The 18,153-nt window shown below is 46.7% G+C and overlaps 1 protein-coding gene across 6 annotated transcripts in view; it reads left to right on the top strand.

The window, feature by feature from the left end:
- The window catches only part of STARD9 (StAR related lipid transfer domain containing 9), a 114,557-nt gene that overhangs the window by 66,164 nt on the left and 30,240 nt on the right, over positions 1-18,153 (top strand). For 4 of the 6 annotated variants that reach the window (XM_058541357.1, XM_058541360.1, XM_058541361.1 and 1 more), the window contains 13 exons: positions 1,275-1,372; positions 1,784-1,993; positions 2,174-2,271; positions 3,460-3,537; positions 3,975-4,046; positions 6,405-6,584; positions 9,820-9,871; positions 10,205-10,342; positions 11,041-11,123; positions 11,260-11,363; positions 15,531-15,611; positions 16,219-16,409; positions 16,897-17,368. In XM_058541357.1, coding sequence (XP_058397340.1) covers positions 1,275-1,372; positions 1,784-1,993; positions 2,174-2,271; positions 3,460-3,537; positions 3,975-4,046; positions 6,405-6,584; positions 9,820-9,871; positions 10,205-10,342; positions 11,041-11,123; positions 11,260-11,363; positions 15,531-15,611; positions 16,219-16,409; positions 16,897-17,368 — 1,857 coding nt within the window. The remainder of the gene's footprint in view (positions 1-1,274; positions 1,373-1,783; positions 1,994-2,173; positions 2,272-3,459; positions 3,538-3,974; positions 4,047-6,404; positions 6,585-9,819; positions 9,872-10,204; positions 10,343-11,040; positions 11,124-11,259; positions 11,364-15,530; positions 15,612-16,218; positions 16,410-16,896; positions 17,369-18,153) is intronic. The other 2 variants (XM_058541363.1, XM_058541359.1) reach the window with 2 other exon arrangements.

An 18,153-nucleotide genomic window follows, 5' to 3' on the forward strand; every position in this document is an offset into this window, starting at 1 on the left:
ATTATAGTTTTCCAGGGACTGAAAAGTTCTGTTTCAGAGGTTTTCAATCTTAGCTGCCCATTAAAATCACCTGGGACCTTCTAAAACTCTCATTGCCTGGGCTGCAGCTCAGATTAAATAAATCAGATTATTAGTGGGGTTAGGGAAAGTGCAGGCATCAATAGTTTTTAAAGCTGCCCAGGTGATTCCAGGGTATAGCTAAGATTGAAAACCACTGCTCTATATAAGTGGAGGTAACTGAAATAGCACTTTTTTCCTTTGACTTAATAGTGATTTTATGCAGCTCTGTACATTACTTAAAAAAAAAGAAAGCTTTAAAAATATTGTGGCAGGCCGGCCCCGTGGTTTAGTGGTTAAGTGCGCGCACTCCACCACTGGCGGCCCGGGTTCGGATCCCGGGCACGCACCGACACACCGCTTCTCCGGCCATGCTGAGGCCATGTCCCACATACAGCAGCTAGAAGGATGTGCAAGTATGACATACAACTATCTACTTGGGCTTTGGGGAAAAAAAGGAAGAGGATTTGGCAATAGATGTTAGCTCAGAGCTGGTCTCCCTCAGCAAAAAGAGGAGGATTAGCATGGATGTTAGCTCAGGGCTGATTTTCCTCACACAAAAAAAAATATATTGTGGCACTGGGGAAAAGATACTGCCTTCTAAGTATTAGAAGGAAGCATGAATTGTGGTCACTTGTATATCCAGAAAGAAGACAGTCTTGGGGATAATGTGGTCACAAAAAAAGTGTAAGATGAAATGAGGCAAATTTTCTTATTTTAAAACTACTAAATAATTAATATGGTGCAGCACTCCCTTAAAAACTAAGTGCTGTCTGGAAGAAACTATGTCAGCCAACTGGAAGTGTGAACTTTTCATATTTCCCACTGACTTAGAAAGGAATTTAAGACAGTTGACAGTTAATGGCACAGATGCCATAAAGCCATTAATAGGTGAAATTACAACAATAAAGAAAAGGGGAAATGAATATATCAAAAAGCTGTGTAATATTACTGTAAATGAGCATTTTCAGTTAGCTGAAAGTGCTCTGATAACCAAAATGAAAACAGAAATGTAATGAATTATTTGATTTTTATTGCCTGAGAAGCTGAGGAATGCCAGTTCATTACAAGATGGTAACATTTATTTTCTGAAACTGAATTCTAAAAGGAATTTATCATGTATATCTTTTACATGAGGTACAACATGTCTTTCAACAGCATTATAAGGATAGTGTCTCCTTGTTTGCTTTTGTTTTTGTTTTCATTGACTGTTTTAGTGAAAGAGCAGATCCCAGTTACTGTAAGGACCGGATTACTGAAGGAGCCAATATCAACAAGTCTCTTGTGACTCTGGGAATTGTGATCTCCACCTTAGGTATTTGGTTGATAGACTGGATCATCAGAGTGGGAGGGAGACTTTGGAAAACAACTCATATTTTAATTTTGTCAAAATGGGGTAGATACAAGGTTCTTTTTGATAAAGTTACCTTCTAGTTTGGGGCATGAAAAATTGACATTTGTCTGTGGTTTTAGAACACAACATGACCATCATCCCAGCACTCTCATTTCAAAAAGAAGGGAGACTAAAAAATTGTGTGACTCAAATACTTCATGTCATGAGTCCAAAGTCTAATTCAGGGCTTAAACTTAAAGCATCCTATCACATGCAGAAAGGGATTAGGAGGTGTGATACTTAAGTCTGTGCTCTCCAACCATTGTTTTGTTTTAATGCATTTGTTTCATAATTCCTTTTTTCTTCCACTTTTATTATTTTTTGTCTTTTAAGCCCAGAACTCTCAAGTATTCAGCAGCTGCCAGAGCCTCAACAGCACAGCCAGTGATGGTGGTGACAGTGGGATCCCTAGCTGTCCTTCTGGGACCAGCAGTGGATGGAGACCCTCCCGGAGGCAGTCTTACATCCCATATCGGGACTCTGTGTTGACCTGGCTGCTGAAGGACAGCCTTGGAGGCAACTCCAAAACCATCATGGTTGCCAGTGAGTGGGATGCAGGAGCTGGTTCTGTGTTGGGACTCATACTCTGCCTCAGAGAAAGGGCCATGACCATCCATTTCATCAAGGGTCTCTTATGTGGCAGGGACGACAGCAGCAAGGCAAGTGGTTATGGGCTGGGTTGGAGGGCTTGCCATACTTTTTAACTCTCGCCTTCTACCTCAGCCGTGTCTCCTGCACACACTAGCTACAGTGAGACCATGAGCACACTGAGATATGCATCCAACGCCAAAAACATCATCAACAAGCCACGGGTAAATGAGGTGAGACCTTCATCTGGTTTGTCCTGGTCTGATAATGTTTACACAAAGTTCTCTTCCTTTTTTTCCTCCCATTGATTTCTTTCTCTTGGGAATCACTTCAACTTGCCAGACTTGTTCTCCAAATGAGGAGGGAGTGAAATTCTTTCTTCCAGTGTCATATCCTTCTATCTCTACTGACTTCCCAGTAACCTTTTATGAATAGTTTATTTTAGATATTTCTCTAAGGCCATTCCTCTTAAGATCCCCGGTGCACCATTGCCATTCTAAGAAGGATCATTTAAAAGTTTCTGTGTTTACTACTTTTATTTTGAGTTAATGTTGATATATGCCTGTGTTTTATTATTTTTTTCTCTGCAAATTGCAGTGATTTCTCTGTTTTGGGTTAAAGGGGGCGTATAAGGAATTCATTAGTTTTGAAAACTGAATAATAATGAAAATATTCCAAAAGTTCCTTATCTGCTCTGCAATTTTAGTGAAAAATTCCAGTGCAGGGATCACGAATTGGTGGCCAGACATATATAACCCATCTATGGACTATTTTATTTTATTTATTTATTTATTTTTGTAATTATTTATTTATTTATTTTTCCCCCAAAGCCCCAGTAGATAGTTGTATGTCATAGTTGCACATCCTTCTAGTTGCTGCATGTGGGACGTGGCCTCAGCATGGCCGGAGAAGCGGTGCGTCGGTGCGCGCCCAGGATCTGAACCCGGGCCGCCAGCAGCGGAGCGCGCGCACTTAACTGCTAAGCCACGGGGTCTATGGACTATTTTAAAAGGCAATGTAATTAGGCAGGTACTAAGTTTAGTCACAATACAGGAAGATTAGCACCTACTACCTATACATGCCCTGGCATTTGTGTTACCTGCCTGATTTCCTGCTCTAGGGCAGTGATTCTCAAACTTTAGTGTATATCAGAATAACCTGGAGGGTTTGTTAAACCTCAGCTGGGCCCCAGCCCTCAAAATTTCTGATTTATTAAGCGTTGGGTGAGGGCAGAATTTGCATTTCTAACAAGTTCTTAGGTGAAGTTGATGCTCTGGTCCTGGGACCACACTTTGAGAAGACTGCCCCAGAAGTTACTCCAAAGGAGTAATCCACTTCTTCCAAGCTAATTGCATGTAGCATCTCATAGCTGGATTGGGGCCTGATTTCAATCAATGGTGACCGAGTTCTCTGTGTTTCAGGATGCAAATGTAAAGCTGATCAGAGAACTCAGGGAAGAGATTGGGAGACTGAAAGCCATGCTGCTGAGCTTCGAACTGGTATGCAGGCAATCAGAACTTTTCTGTACTCAAGAGCCCCTTTTCTTCTGCATAGAATCTGAGCCCTGCTGCATTCTTTGTTCTCAGTTAAGTGACATTTGTGGAGTAGAGGCAGCAGCAAAGACAGGACGGGGATTACTCTGATTACCTGTGTAGTTTCAGATGGGTAGGCGTCCTCTCACTGTATCATCTCTGTTGTTCAAAAGGCATTTGCCTGAGTGGCCCTTGTTCTGTGTGGGGGAAGATTTGGGGAATGGAGCCCTCCAGAAAAGTTTCTTTGAATTCTCCCATTTTGTGCCAGTCTGAGCCCAAATACTTAGGCTTCTGATTTGTTTTCTGATTTTAATGATAAAGTCTTTCCTTTATCTGTACCATATCTTCCTTCACAAGAGTAAGAGTGAGATCCACGAAGCTCATCTCTGTCTTTGTTTGTGCAGAGAAACTTCAGTTCATTGAATGTGGAAAAGGATGAAAATCTGAAGGAGCTGGTTCTCCAAAATGAATTGAAGGTGGGTGTTTGGGTGGACTCAGTTGTGCTTTACATCACCCTGGAGCAGGTCTGATCTCCCTCTATTCTTCCTGGGCCAGGGCTGCTCCCTTGTGAGGATAGAGAGGCTCTGTCTAGTTTAAAGACAGTTTTTGTTGCCATGGAGCCTTGCGTGGGGAATTTGTTTGCCTGAAGGGCTGGTGACCCGCTTTCTGACTTTGCTTTCTTCTCTCAAAAGGTCATGATAACTCCCTTTGGATAGTGACAGTAGCTTAGAAAAAAAAATTATTTTCCAGTCAGTAAATCAACCATCACCCAACCAACATGTATTCACTGAGCACCAAATAGGTGCTCAGTGTGATGCTGTAAGAGATACAAAGAAGTCCCTGTCCTCAAGTGGCTTGCAGTCTAGTTGGAAACACAATTTAGAGAATGGTTAAATGTAATAAACTCTATGAGGTAAACGAAAAGCGCTAGGAAGGAAGAAGTCATTATGGCATGGAATGTTCAGTGCAGGCATCACAGTGCTGGAGCTAAAAGTCAGAGAACTTGAACTAGACCTTGAAGGACTGATAGAGTTTGTTAGATAGGGAGAAAGGGTAAGACATTTTGGATGAGGAAGGAATAACATAAGCAAAGCCATGGAACTGAGAGAATGGACTGGTGTGAGGAGCCGTGTGGAAGCACACAGTGTGGGGAAGACTAAGCTGGCTGGAGTAGGTACTCATGGTAGAGAGTAGTGGAGGTAAGGTTGGGGCCAGTTTAGGAGGTTTGAACTTGACATGAACAGAATTAATCATAGCTTCTTGAACCGGGCTGGTGACATAATAAAGGAGTATAGTGGGGAAATAATATGACAGTTTTATGTAGGATGGATTGAAGGGAGGGAAGACTGGAAGCATAAGGACCAACCAGTAAAGAGACTGCTGTTGTGACCCCGTGAGGGCAAGGACAAGACATTTTGGGAGATTAGATTAAATGGTGATTCCCAGAGGCATTTAAAAGGAAGAAATGGCAGGTGTTATTTGGTAACAGGTAGATTTAGATACTGCAACCAGTTGTCCCCATTTCCAGTATTCTGTTGCATCATACTTATACGTTATTAAAGCATCTGGCCATGTCAACATTTTGTTACCCAAACTAAACTTTAGGACTACATCATGCATCCAGAAGTTTCTCAAAAATTCCTCGTTTGACCATATGTTCTGATTTTTGGTTTAAACAATATCATCCCTGTATACATAAGAGATGAAGTAGAAGAGTCAGAATCATTCCAGGCTCGTTAGCATTTTTGCAGTATGCAGGCCGGCAGACCTAGACTTGAATTTGCCACTTGCCACCCTTACGACCTTAGGCAGTGTGGAATGGGTGATGAAAGCCAGGCAGAGGGGAGGTGTGTTTTGCAGTGCCTCCAGGGAGCTCTGCCAGGTTGGCCCGAGTGCCCTGCCACTTGCCTCTGCCAGGTCTCAATGCCAGTGTCCTATAGTTTCACTGTTTTCAAACTTGAACTCAATGATTATAGCTTTAAAAATAATGTTTCTAGAGTACATAAAATACTTGTACCTAAACTTTGCATAATTTTTCTTGAATATTCCCTTTATGAGCGAAGTACTAAGCTGAATCCAGTTCCTTTTCCTGGGCTTCCTCAAATCTTCCATTCTCAGGATAAGCTTCCTGCCTAGACGTCAATTTCCACCATAAGAAGAAAAAAGACCCTGCATTCAACATTGTTTGTTCACGTTCCCCAGGTGGTCTTAGCTTAAAGCCTCAGGCCTTGATATATTTATTTTTAAAACTCTGTTCCTGATACACAGTAGGCCCTTAGTATTTTATTGTTACTATTTTATTATTACATATTCTTTCAGACCAGTTTCATATCGGCTTCATTCTCCCTGGGGAGGTTCTTTGGTGCTCTGTGGGTCTTTGAGCCACACACAAGAACATCAGAACTCAAGGTACTGCGCCTTGGGAAAGAAGTGTTAGGTCACAAAAGGGTTCCCAATATAGATCACATAGAAGGAGGATGGGGAAAGGGAATTATAAACATAGATGTCTGACTAACATCCCAATCAATTTTTAAAAATAACATTTATGGCATTTTTTTCTAATTATAAAAACAATACATGCTCATTGCAGAAAACTTTAAAAATAACATTTATTGAGGGAGTTTTTATTTATGAAAGTAACACTTGCTAATTGAAGAAAACTTAGAAAACACAGAGAGCTGACAGAGGAGGTGCAATGGCCTGTGTGTGGCTTTGAATACTAACAGTGAGGAAAGTGAGGAAGTAATACCATGAGGAATCGGGCCAGGATGACACGTGACCTTCAGTCTGCTCCCCGTGCTGAGTGTCTAGGACCACCTCCTCTATCTCTGCAGATAGACCAGCTGACTAAAGACTGGACCAGGAAGTGGAACGAGTGGCAGGCCCTTGTGGAGCATTACAGAGTGGACATCAACAGGAGGAGGGCTGGGGTGGTCATCGACTCCAGCCTGCCACACCTAATGGTCTTGGAGGACGATGTGCTCAGCACAGGTGTCGTGCTCTATCACCTCAAGGTGAGCAGGCCGGTGTACTCCCTCTCTTCCTGAGCCACTGGCCCCAGAGGTCAAGGAGGGAAAAGCCAGGGGCAGCAGCCACGGTCTGTGAATTGAGACAGGTGCCACAGAGCTGCCTTCAGGTGTGCCCTCAGGAAACTGGGCTAACCAAGCAATTATGATCTGTTTTGCTTTTGTATGAATAGAGCAAAAGACTTGAAATCAGAACAATCATTTGTTTTTCAGTGGCTGCTACTGTTGCTCTTATATAACTTTCTTTTGTTCTCTATGCCTTAATTTCCTCATTTTAAAGTCAGAATGATGCTGCTCGTATTCCTTTTCTGGCTTCCTGAAGCACAGGAGTGAGGTCATGGAGGTGAAATCCTAACCTTGAAATACCGTTGGCACCGCTGAGCTCTGCAGATACAGGCTGCTCATGGATGGCTTTCAGAGGCTAAAGGGGGGAATCAAAAGATCTGAAACAGTTTCCTTCCGATACTTCCCTACTTCATTCAACCCCCAAATCAACAAAAAATGCCCCTCCCATTTCTCCATTACTAGGTTTACCTGGGAAAGAAGAGAGAGAAAGTAGACATAAGAAGCTTAAAGAAAGCATGAGGGAGAGTCCAAAGAGCTGGTGGGCAGAGGGGGGTGGGGGCCTACATACTACTACCTATTAAAAATAGAATGAAGTTAAGGCCTTCCACGAAGGACCTGGCCTCACCTGGTTCTTTGTCACCTGGAAGCCAGGTCCTCATTTCTAGATGAAGCAATTTGAGACTTAGTGACCCGTAGTAGATAGTCTTATATCCTGTCCTCATCAAAAAAGTTTGTCTACTGTAGAAGGACAGTCCCTATGGATGGCAGAACGTACATTATGTGGCCAAAATCCCTATGCTCACTGAAAATCCAATCATTCTCATAATTGTTCCCAGCTGACATTTAAAAGGAACAGAGTTTAGGGGACATACATAATGCTGCTGTTATCCCTGGAGAAATTAGACTCCTAATGCTGCAGTGGATATGGTAGTGAGATGTTACCAAAGCTCATCCTGTTTAGAAAGTCTGTGTTCTTAGGATAAGCCCTCAGGGATGATGTCAGAGACTGAGCCTCTCAGACAGAAACTAAAGTAGCTTATTTTCTGACATAAATTATCTCAGTGAAAATGCCTCAGGCAGAAGTTGCTGTTAGCTTAATAACAGATCTGAATACCAAAGGCTATCCATCCTTCCATTAGTCAGAGCCACAGGGAGAGGTGGGGGGTCAGAAAGCAATCAGATGGATTAAAATAGTCAGTATTTGAGTAGAACTGATCTGATATATTGATTGGATGAGGAGTGAGCAGATGAAGCTAGAAGTCAAGTGGTAGAGCTTAGGGTAGCAGCCGAGGGTTCAAGGACATGACTATTAGATTGAATCGTAAACAGCAGCCTGTGACGGCCTCTGAATGTGGGAGCTGGTTTTCATTGCTGAGTGAGTGCATGTTGAGGGTGGAGCTCCCTCCTTGGTGCATTTCCAGTGAACCTGGGGGGTGAGGTTTCAGTCTAGTTCTAATCCTGGCATTTCTGCATTTTACGTACCCATTTTTTCCCTTTTTGTTTGTTTAGATCCTGGTTTGGATAATAATATAACAGTAATCACCAAGATTCTCTGTATTTTTATTTGCTTGGCTAACTTGTTGCAGACCCAGCACTAGTCTGGAAGCTATTTTCCCTTGAGTCACCTCGGGAAGCACCTTGGGTGGGAAGGGAGCACAGGGAAGGGTGGGTGGAGGACAGATTACTGATTTCCTGGATTTCATCCTCGTAATCCCCTTTGTGCCGCTGACCCTCCTGGCAAAAAGAGGCCAGGGGCAGCAAGCACAGACGCCAACTCAGTCCCTGTTAAACAAGCTGCCAACACGTTTTTTGGTAGTTTCTGCCCTGTAGATTTAGAAGTTGTGATGTGCTATGGCCTTATCTTTTTGGGAGGAATGTGCCTCCTCATCAGAGTGACCCTGAACCCACTTGAGGGGTCTTGATTCTGTTTGGTGGCGTTTGGAAGCTAGCATCCATTGGCTTGTGTGACCCTCAGTGGCTGAGCAGGAAAGGCTGGGACCTGGCTGTTTGTGGGTGTGCGTGTGGCGCGGGGCACACTGAGGCCAGAGCCTCATTCATTACTTCCAGGAGGCTTCCTTCTCACAAGCTATTTTGGGGGAGCTGCAGGGACCTCTCCCTCTGGCTGCTGATAGTGAAACCTACCGTGGAATTCTCTGGTCACTTTGAAAACATCAGTTACTGGGGAGGCGGTATGATGAGGTATTGGAAAAGCATGAGCTCAGGACCTGGAGGGACCTGAATTCTAGCCATAGCTCTCCGGTTTAGTGTGTGGGTTCCCTGGGCCATGTATCCCCTATCAGCTTCACATTCTTCATCTATAAAAGGGGGATAATAATACCTACATTTGGGGTTGTTAAAGGATTAAATAAGAGATGTCTATAAAGTGCTCAGCGCAATGCCTGGACATACTGAATGGTTATTGAATAAATGGTAACTGTGTATCTAAACTCAGCATTTCTGTTGCCACGTGGCTGCCTTCCTCAAACGGAGCTGTGTGGTCTTAAACAGAATTGCCATAATCCTAGGGCCAAAAGGCCTTGTCTTCTGCTTACCCAGTGATTCACTTATACTAACTGCAGTTCCCCCTCCTCTCTTACACTCTCTTCCAGTCCTTTTTGATTCTAGATGTGCTTTTCTCCTATTTGTGCTTTACCCTTCTTAGACTCTGGTGTCTGTTAAACTTCATCTGCGGATCAAGAAGGTAAAAATCCTGTGCTTTCATACATCTTCATAGAACGCGGGTCTCTTGGAGACTGACTGGACCAAATTTGGACCACACTAACCTTAGCCCCTGGGAGAAACCTATACCCTGTGTGCCCCCTTCCTCAGACTACAGGATCTCTGATCATCAGCTATGGCTGCTCCCTAACTTCAGGCTACAGGACAGAAAGGAGTTTTCCAACACTTGTTGGACTTTGCAAAGAGCTGGTGCTGCTTCCTCGTATACTTTTTGCCCCCACCTTCTCGGGCTTCCCGGGCTGCAGAGTGAGTAGGCAGAGCAGTCAGGAGAGCCTGGACCAACGTTGAGAAGTTGTGCGGAAAAGGCTGGGATGGCTGTGGGAAGACAGTGATGACACTCAAACAGGTGGACTCTCCTTTGGGGGCAGGGCTGTGTCCCTTTTTATTCTCATTAAAATGGCTTTGCTTTTCCCTTTAGGAGGGAACAACAAAAATAGGAAGGATTGACTCAGACCAGGAACAGGACATTGGTAAGTGACAGAGCATATGGGTCTGACGCTTTGTGGCAGGTATTCACACCTGACAGGTTTCTTCAGAGGAACCTGATGGTGCTCTGAGAGGAAGGAATCTTTGAAGACTCAAGGGGCTCCTCCTCTTTTGCTGTTAGGTTGCATGTCTAAGGCATGAGAGGAGGAGACCCACACCGTGGGAGGATCCAGGTCTGGGTGGTTTCAGGTGGTGGATCTTCCTTTTGTGTCATGTTGTGAAATCTTCCAGATGTGGATTCTGATCTCATAGAAAGAATGGAGAGAGTGTTTCCCTGGGCTGTGCCTCCACCCTAGTGACCCCCACCTCTTCTGTAGTCTTGCAGGGTCAGTGGATTGAGAGAGACCACTGCACTATCACCAGCGCCTGTGGGGTAGTCATTCTGCGGCCTGCCCAGGGGGCCCGCTGCACAGTCAATGGCCGGGAGGTCACTGCCTCCTGCCGTCTGACCCAAGGTAGGACTCTCTACAGCCCTGTTTATGCCAGGATGAGTGATGGACCAACTCTATTTTCATAGGCCAGACTCAGAGAGCTCAGTGTAGCAGGCTTTAAAGATGGAACACCCAGAGATCTGAAGATTTCCTAATATGATCCTCTTTCCGTAAACAAAGAAGCCCCAATTCTAGGGCCCTAGAGTGGAGAATGACTCTCTGAAATTTGTACCTGTGTTTGTTAGCTCTGTGTCCTTGGGAAAGTCTCTGAGCCTCAGTTTCCTCATTTGTAAAATGGGGATAATAATAGGATCATTGTGAGGATTGAATGAGCTAACTCAGTAGTACTAACGTTCTTAACAGTCTTCTTGGCATTCAGTAACACTCTTCATCATTATTACTATCACTATCACTATTACTATTAATCTATTCAAATTCCATCTGTCCTTTGTTGCTGAGCTTAGATTCCCCTTCTTCCATGAAGCGCTCCTTGACTACTCCAGCTGGAACTCATCTTGCTTTCCCTTGGAGTACCAGAGCTCCTCCTGTTCATTTCATTAATGCAGTGCACATGCTGTGTGATATCCAATGAGTACATATTTTATTGATTCAGCTTAATTATCAACTTGTTGAGGGCAGGACTTTGTCTCGCAGAACCATGCCCTGCACATAATGTGTACTCAGAACTATTGATTGGATTCTCATCTGTCTCTGTGCCACAGGAGCCGTCATAACCCTGGGGAAAGCACAGAAGTTCCGATTCAACCACCCAGCAGAGGCTGCTGTCCTTCGACAGAGAAGGCAGGTTAGCACGCTGTGTTTTCTCTGTGGCTGCTGGCCTCCCTGCTACTCCTTTCTGGGGGAGGAGTTTGAGCTTTGTCTGGTCTGTTGGGGTGGGGGTGATGACAGCGGCCTCACTGTGCTTTCTTCCTTGTTCCCAGGTCGGAGAGGCTGTCGGTGGCAGTGGCTCTTTGGAATGGCTGGACTTGGATGGAGATGTCACTGCCTCCCGGTTGGGTCTCTGCCCTTTGCTTTGGAAAGAAAGGTGAGAAAACAGCTGCTCATTTTGCTGCGGAACCCACTGATTTTGCTTTAGTCCATTACAAGATGGAGTGGGGAGGAGATGAGTGTAGCATGTCTGAACCAACTTGGGCAAGTGATTTGAAGATGCTCAGCCAGCTGCTCACCTGATAGTTGGCAGAGAAGTGATCTTGGCCCTCGTTCATTTCCTATTCGGTATTGCAACTTTCTTCATCACTGGAAGAAGAGTATCATTTGATGTTTCCTATGGCCACTTTCCTCTGTTAACAAGATTTAAATGTGATGTGTTTGTAGATATCTTTGATACGGCTTCTGAACTTACCTCCCTATATACCCTTTAAATTCTGGCTACCTGTGTGTAAACTGCTGGTGTGTGTCAGTTAGCTTCCAGGGCTATAACTTCCTTTGAGTTTTTAAAGATGTTGTGAGACTGAGAATCCTTTTTTCCTCGTAACCAAGGGTCTAGAACTATGCATAAGAGGGGCAGGAACTCCAGGAATAATAAGAAAACATCTTGGGGGGCTGCCCTCTCGTACCCACTTTACTTGCATTGTGACTGTGAAGCCTGGAGTCAAAGTTTGATATGTGATTGGTGGCAACTACTTTTCTTCTTCAGAGTCATTCTTCATCCATTTCTACATAGAATCTCCTTCCCAGATCTAGATGCCTTGCGGATTTGATACTGGGAACAGTGGTATCCTTCTATTCTCATAAGCCAAAGTGGCCTCTGCCTTGGGGACTTCCTTTAGAAAGTGTCAGCAGGGTGCCTGTGAGACCACTGGTGTCAGGGGGCTGTCCAGCACTGTGAGCACATGGCTCCTGGGAGGGTTGTGATGGCCCTTGGGCCCCTGGTTCCTTCAGAGGGATCTAGCTGCTCTTACCTCAGGCCAGGAGCATTTGATTGCAACTGAAGATAGTCTTGGGTCTGACCTTGCTAGTGAGGGATGTTGGATGCAAGAGCAGAAATGGTCTCACACAGGGAGCTTGAACAGCAGGCATATCCTCACAGGAGGGCTGCTAAGAGCTGAAGGACAATGCACCAGAGTCCAAGGGAGGATGACCCTGGTGTCAAGTGACTGAGGGCTCTGTGGGGTGACGGGTGAGGTGGAAGAGGTAACACAGGGTGGAGCGTATCAAGGCCAAGGTGGACTCAGGACTGAGGCTGGGACTTTTGTTTTGCCAGAGTGGCCCTCCCTTTTTATAGTGAAGTCATGAAAGGAGGCCTTGTCTTAGGTAAGGTTTCTATTGGGAAGACATGCTGAAGATCTGTTTTTCCCTGAGTTCAGAGGTTTACAGAGAATGGCTCTGCAACTTACAGAGCCGTGGATGTTGGATAAAGCTGCTTCACCTCCTGGATCTACGACAGAAAAGCTGTGTGACCCTAGGGAAGTTACTGAGTCTCTGAGCCTGTTTGCTCACCTCTAAGTAAGGATACTACCATCTCTCTCCCAGGGATCCTTGTGATACAGGTTGAAAGAGCAGGTACCTGTGAGTGCTTTGCCCAGTTCCTGACATCCCACATCCCCACTGCTGGGAGACTCCTGTGGGGAGCTCCCCGAAGAGGAGGAAAGGGAGGAATGAGCCTCCCTCTCACTTTCCTGTCCTCCCATCTTGCCCCAGCTGACCCACCTACCCCAGAGAGCACTGGTCTTCTCCTGCTTTTTTAAGGCCTTCTCGGGCTCTCCAGTCCCATGGGCACTGACGTGACCTTTCAGTAACACCAAGAATGCACCTTTCATTCGGAGAGGACACAGAGGGATTGGAGAATCGAGGCTTCTCCCACTCGCTGCCTCCACTCTTCAGCACCAGCTCTAGGAGGCTGTGGGCTGGGCTAGTCCTGCCCAGCTACCGTAGCCGGCATCTGTCTTGACAGCCCCTGGTAGAAGTGGGGTGGTGTGAGGCTCAGGCCTGTGACTGGGCAGAGAGACCAGGGAGAGAGCCCGTGAGAGTGGAGAAAACTGCACGTTGTCAGCTGGGCTCCCAGTCTGGGTTTGTGGCTGTGTTTCTGTGAGAGTGTCTCATCTGCTCTTGGGTGGGGTCGGCTCCAAAGCCTCCTGTTGTCCTAGGCTTTCTTTCCCTCCTCTTTCTCTCTGGAGGAGCACTTGTGGGGAGCCTGCAAAGCCCGAGCTGACTCCAGAGGCAGGGGAAATTGGCCAGTCTGCCTCCTTTTCTCCTTGCAGGAGTGATCTGGAGCAGAGAGGAATTTGTCCTTGAAAACTGTTTATGCCCATATTCTTCGCATTTTCCCATTTGGAATTTTGGGGGCTTAACCTTAAGTGCCTAGAGCCCAGGAGACACTGTCGCTGCTGTCATGGCCCTGCTGCCTTAGTGAGTAGATGCTGCTGCATTCTGCTGCAGAAGCTGTCAGACCCTGAAGGCAGCCAGGAGGGCGCAATGGAGTCGTGGCAAGCAGGGGACCAGGCAGTAGCTGAGGGGTGCTGGAGCCGCCCAAGATGAAGGGCAGTCATCTGAGAGAGACAGAGGTGCTTGGCTGGCAGGTAACGGAAGACTTGCCCTGGGTAATCTACCCAGACATGTAGCATAAGGTTGGTATTTTCTTTTTCACCTGCTTTCTGGGAACTTGGCTCATGTGCTTAGCAGAGGAGCCCTTTTCAGTCTGACGGCACATGGCATCCGAGTGAATACGCTGTGTCTGTAGTGATCCTCCCAGACTGCCTCTCCTTGCAGGTTTCGTTGCTGCTATGAAGAGTCAGCAGAGGCTGACTGGCTAGCTGCTGCTTTCCTAGGGGAAGGGTAGAGGGAGCTCTCCTCTAGGGAGAAGCAAATTGTAAATCTGAGGGTTGGGAGATGGAGAAGGAAGCAGAATACTCTCAGGGAATTTAGAATAAAGATCCCCTCCCTGCCCCTTGCATTTGATGGTCTGAGTCTTAGCTGAATTTGTCTAAGACCCTCTGATGGGCTCATGTTTGTAATTCAGCCATGTCTGTGGTCAGACAAAATTTGGAGCAGTAACTCAGGCATGATACATATAAATATATGTATAAAATGTTTTCTATTAACTGCTTTTTCTTTTCATGTGGTGTTAACTGGTTTTTTATTCCAACTGCTCTCCCTGGCCTTTTGCCTCACATGTGACAAAGGGTGCCTTTCCTTTTTTCTGTATATCCCACTATATGTATTTGGCCTCTTGCCCACAGCAGTCAGCACGAGCCTTCCCCAGAGCACACGTGCTCAAGTATCTGGGCCTGTCCTAGTCCTTGGACCCATTGCTGATTGAATCACTTCACAGCCTCCTTTCCAGAGAAGAGACTGCAGTTCTGTCATCTCCCACCTATGCACCCCTCATCCATCTATTCAGCCTCCCATACATCCATCCTTCACTGTCCTCCTAAGGCTACATTAAAAAATCTTAATTTCTTCTAAGACAGAGGCAGCAAACTTTCTGCAAAGGGCCAGATAGTTTTTCATGCTTTGTGGACCATACAGTCTCTGCTGCAGCTACTCAACTTTGCCAGTGTGGCGCAGAAGCAGCCTAGACGATATGTGAACGAATGGGTGTGGTGGTGTTCTGGTAACACTTTATTCATAAAAACAGTGGACCAAATTTGGCTCACAGGCTCTAGTTTGTGGACTTCTGCTTTGATACTCTCTGTGATTTCGTTCTGCTCTACAAAGTGGTAAATCTCCTAAGCAGAGTGAACCCCTTAGAGCACGTTGCTCACACTGTCTGAGATCTGGTTCTAGTGTCAAGTCCTTGAGGGAGCCTCTCCAAGCCTGAGAGTCATGGCATCCTGGGACTAGAATGAGGGCTGAAGGCAGGCTAAGCAGGGCCAGATTTGGGCTTTTTTGTTAGCCTCTGGCAGATCCTGACCCTTCCCAAGCCACTCCCCCTCCCACTGCCACCCTTAAGTGCCCATGCAGTTGGCTCCTGTAGAAACCCGAATGACAGGGATGGAGAGACCCTGTGGAAATAGCATGTGACATCCTTGCATAGAAGGCCATGTGTGACCCAGGGAAAGGTTAGCATGCAGGTGGAAGCTGTCAGTCTTCAGAAGAAGGCTCTGACTCATCCATGGTCAGGAACCCGGTGGCCGAGTAAAGCATGACTGCAGTCTAGAATTCTCTTTAAACTTTATATTATGGAAAACTCCAAATACACCACACACGATCAACTCATGGCTAATCTTGTTTCACTTATATCCCCACTCAGTTTCCCCCACCCCTCCGCACTGGATCCAAACAAATCCCAGACAGTTTCACCAGGAGATGCTTCAGCATACATCTCTGTAAGGTATGGGAGATTCTAAACTCTTGAACCCTATTATAGGGCTCGTTCACGGAGAAGAGCCCTTGAGTGGAACCTAGCTCTCCTCTGGGTCTCCTGCCACACACACAGATGTGGCGTGCGGATCAGTTCTCTCGCTTGGACTGGCTGCCTCCTCCTACCAGCTCACATAGGGAATGGAGGCACAGCCGTAACCTCTGAACATGTAGGAAAGTTTCCATTCCCATAATGGTTCTGGAGCTACTGCTCTACTCTATTTCTGGCAGATACCTTGTTATTCTTTTTTAAAGGACAAAGCTTCTTGATTTAGCTGAAATGTTTTTAAAAAACAGCTGCTTTACTTTCTTGGATATTTTCCTTAACCAAAATGAATTTATGTTTCTGCTAAACCTGCAATCTAAGAATATGCTTGTCTAAGGATGTTCTCCCCTCCTGCACTGTGACATCATGAGCTGCCTGTGACGCCGTGCTTGTGTGTCCCAAGTTGCCAGAAGTCCAAAGCCCTCTCTGCCCTGTTGAATCCAGGGCTCTCTCAGAGGGGCTGAGACGGCCACTGGTTTGTACGGAGCTGGGTGTGGATTTCCCCTGGGTAACCCCAGCCCCTCTGTGACAGGAGAGTGCTGGGAGAGCAGAGTGACGAGGACCACCAGCCACCGAGGGCTGGAGAGACGCCCCATAGGGCCCAGATTCAGCAGCAGCAGTGCTACGTGGGGGATCTGAGGCAGCGAATCCTAGCGGGACAGATTAGAGCCAAACAGGAACTGGAAGTCAACCAGGCGAGCGCCAGCCGGCAGATTAAAGACAGTAGGTGCCTGCTGCTCAGTGTCTGCTTCACCTTCTCATCTCTTCATGCTTCCCAGCCTTCTGTGTTCTCTCCTTTGTTTTCTTTGTGATATGATGGAATCTTTGGTATTAGGTGTTCTCTCCCCTTTTAGAGACCAGAGGCTCTTACAAGGGGCTAGAAGCAAGAATAAGGAAGCTGCCTTCCTTATTGACCCCCCGAGGGATGGACCTCCTGCTCGCTCCTCACCTGTGCATGTGCCCACGCTTTGCTGCCTGCTCTAGCATGCACCCACTACTGTGCTGAGGCCTGGGGGCTTCGTTCCCTTGCCCTGTGGTAAAGGGCCTGGTAGCCCTGCCCCAGAGGGCCCTGTAGCCCTTATCTGCCGCATCGCCCTGGCCTGCTCTTTCACTCTGTACAGGTCCAGCCATGGCCAGAAGTGTCTGAGTCCAGGCAGCCACGGGCAGGTGGGAGGTGCTGACTTTCTCTCAGGGTGTTTTTGGTTCCCAGACCAGCAGTGGCTGCTCAGAGAAGAGACTTGGCTGGCCAGGTTGCAGCAGCAGCAACAGCAAGACTACGTAGCAGAGAAAGAACTTGAGGCTTCTCTGCCACCTGATGCCTGGCTTCAGACAGGTCCTGAGACTCAACCATCCCCACTGGCCCGAAGCCGGAAGAGGGTGGTGCGACTGCAACTTCTGCGGAGACACGCTCTTCGGGCAGCAGAGCGGAACATCCGGCGAAGAAGGGTCTCGTTACAGCTAGAGAGAATCATCAAGAATCAAAGGCTGCTGGAGGCCCAGAAGAGACTAGAGCAGCTAAAGGCATTGTGCTGGCTCCAGAATGACTGCCCCCAGAAGCCTCCATACCAGGTCCCCAGCCACCCTACCGTGGTCCCAGGGCCTCAACATAGAAGCATATCGACAAGTTGCAGTTCTTTGAGCCTCCGAAGGCTCTGCAGCCAGTACTTGCCCCAGCTACGCAGGTACAGACAGCGGTTGTCACCTGGAAGCGTTGGCTGAGGTTTACAGCCTTGTTGCCCAAGCAGTGTTCTTTACTTCCCGGTGCCTCGGTTTCCTCAATCTGTGAAATGGAAAGATGTGTTTACTCCTGTTTTCCTCATCACCTTTTCCCTCTTCTGACTATTCTTCTTTCTCTATGGTTGATATCTTCTGAGACTCAGGCTTTTCCCTTTTCCCACTCTGAATAGCAACTCTTGCTTCTTTGGTGATATCTTCTGAGTGATCATCTCAGCCTCATTTTTCACCTGCTCTTTAGACCCTGACTATCCACATACATCTCCTGTGTAAGTTCTGCCTCCACCTCCGTCTCATCTTGCCTCAAACCAGACTCCATTCTCACACGCTTCCTCCTCTCCCTCCGCATCTGACCTGCTACCTGAAGTGAGCTTCCTGACCCCACCTCTCGACTGGTGAGCGAGTGGAACACCATCTGTCTGACTCCCAGGTTCAATTTGGGATTTCCCTTGTTTCTTTTTTTTTTTTTTTGAGGAAGATCACCCCTGAGCTAACATCCGTGCTAATCCTCCTCTTTTTGCTGAGGAAGACCGGCTCTGAGCTAACATCTATTGCCAATCCTCCTCCTGTTTTTCCCCCAAAGCCCCAGTAGATAGTTTTATGTCATAGTTGCACATCCTTCTAGTTGCTGTATGTGGGACGCGGCCTCAGCATGGCCAGAGAAGTGGTGCGTCGGTGCACGCCCAGGATCCGAACCTGGGCCGCCAGTAGCGGAGTACGTGCACTTAACCGC

Source organism: Diceros bicornis, chromosome 5 (assembly GCF_020826845.1).
Source record: "Diceros bicornis minor isolate mBicDic1 chromosome 5, mDicBic1.mat.cur, whole genome shotgun sequence".
Lineage (NCBI taxonomy): Eukaryota > Metazoa > Chordata > Mammalia > Perissodactyla > Rhinocerotidae > Diceros > Diceros bicornis.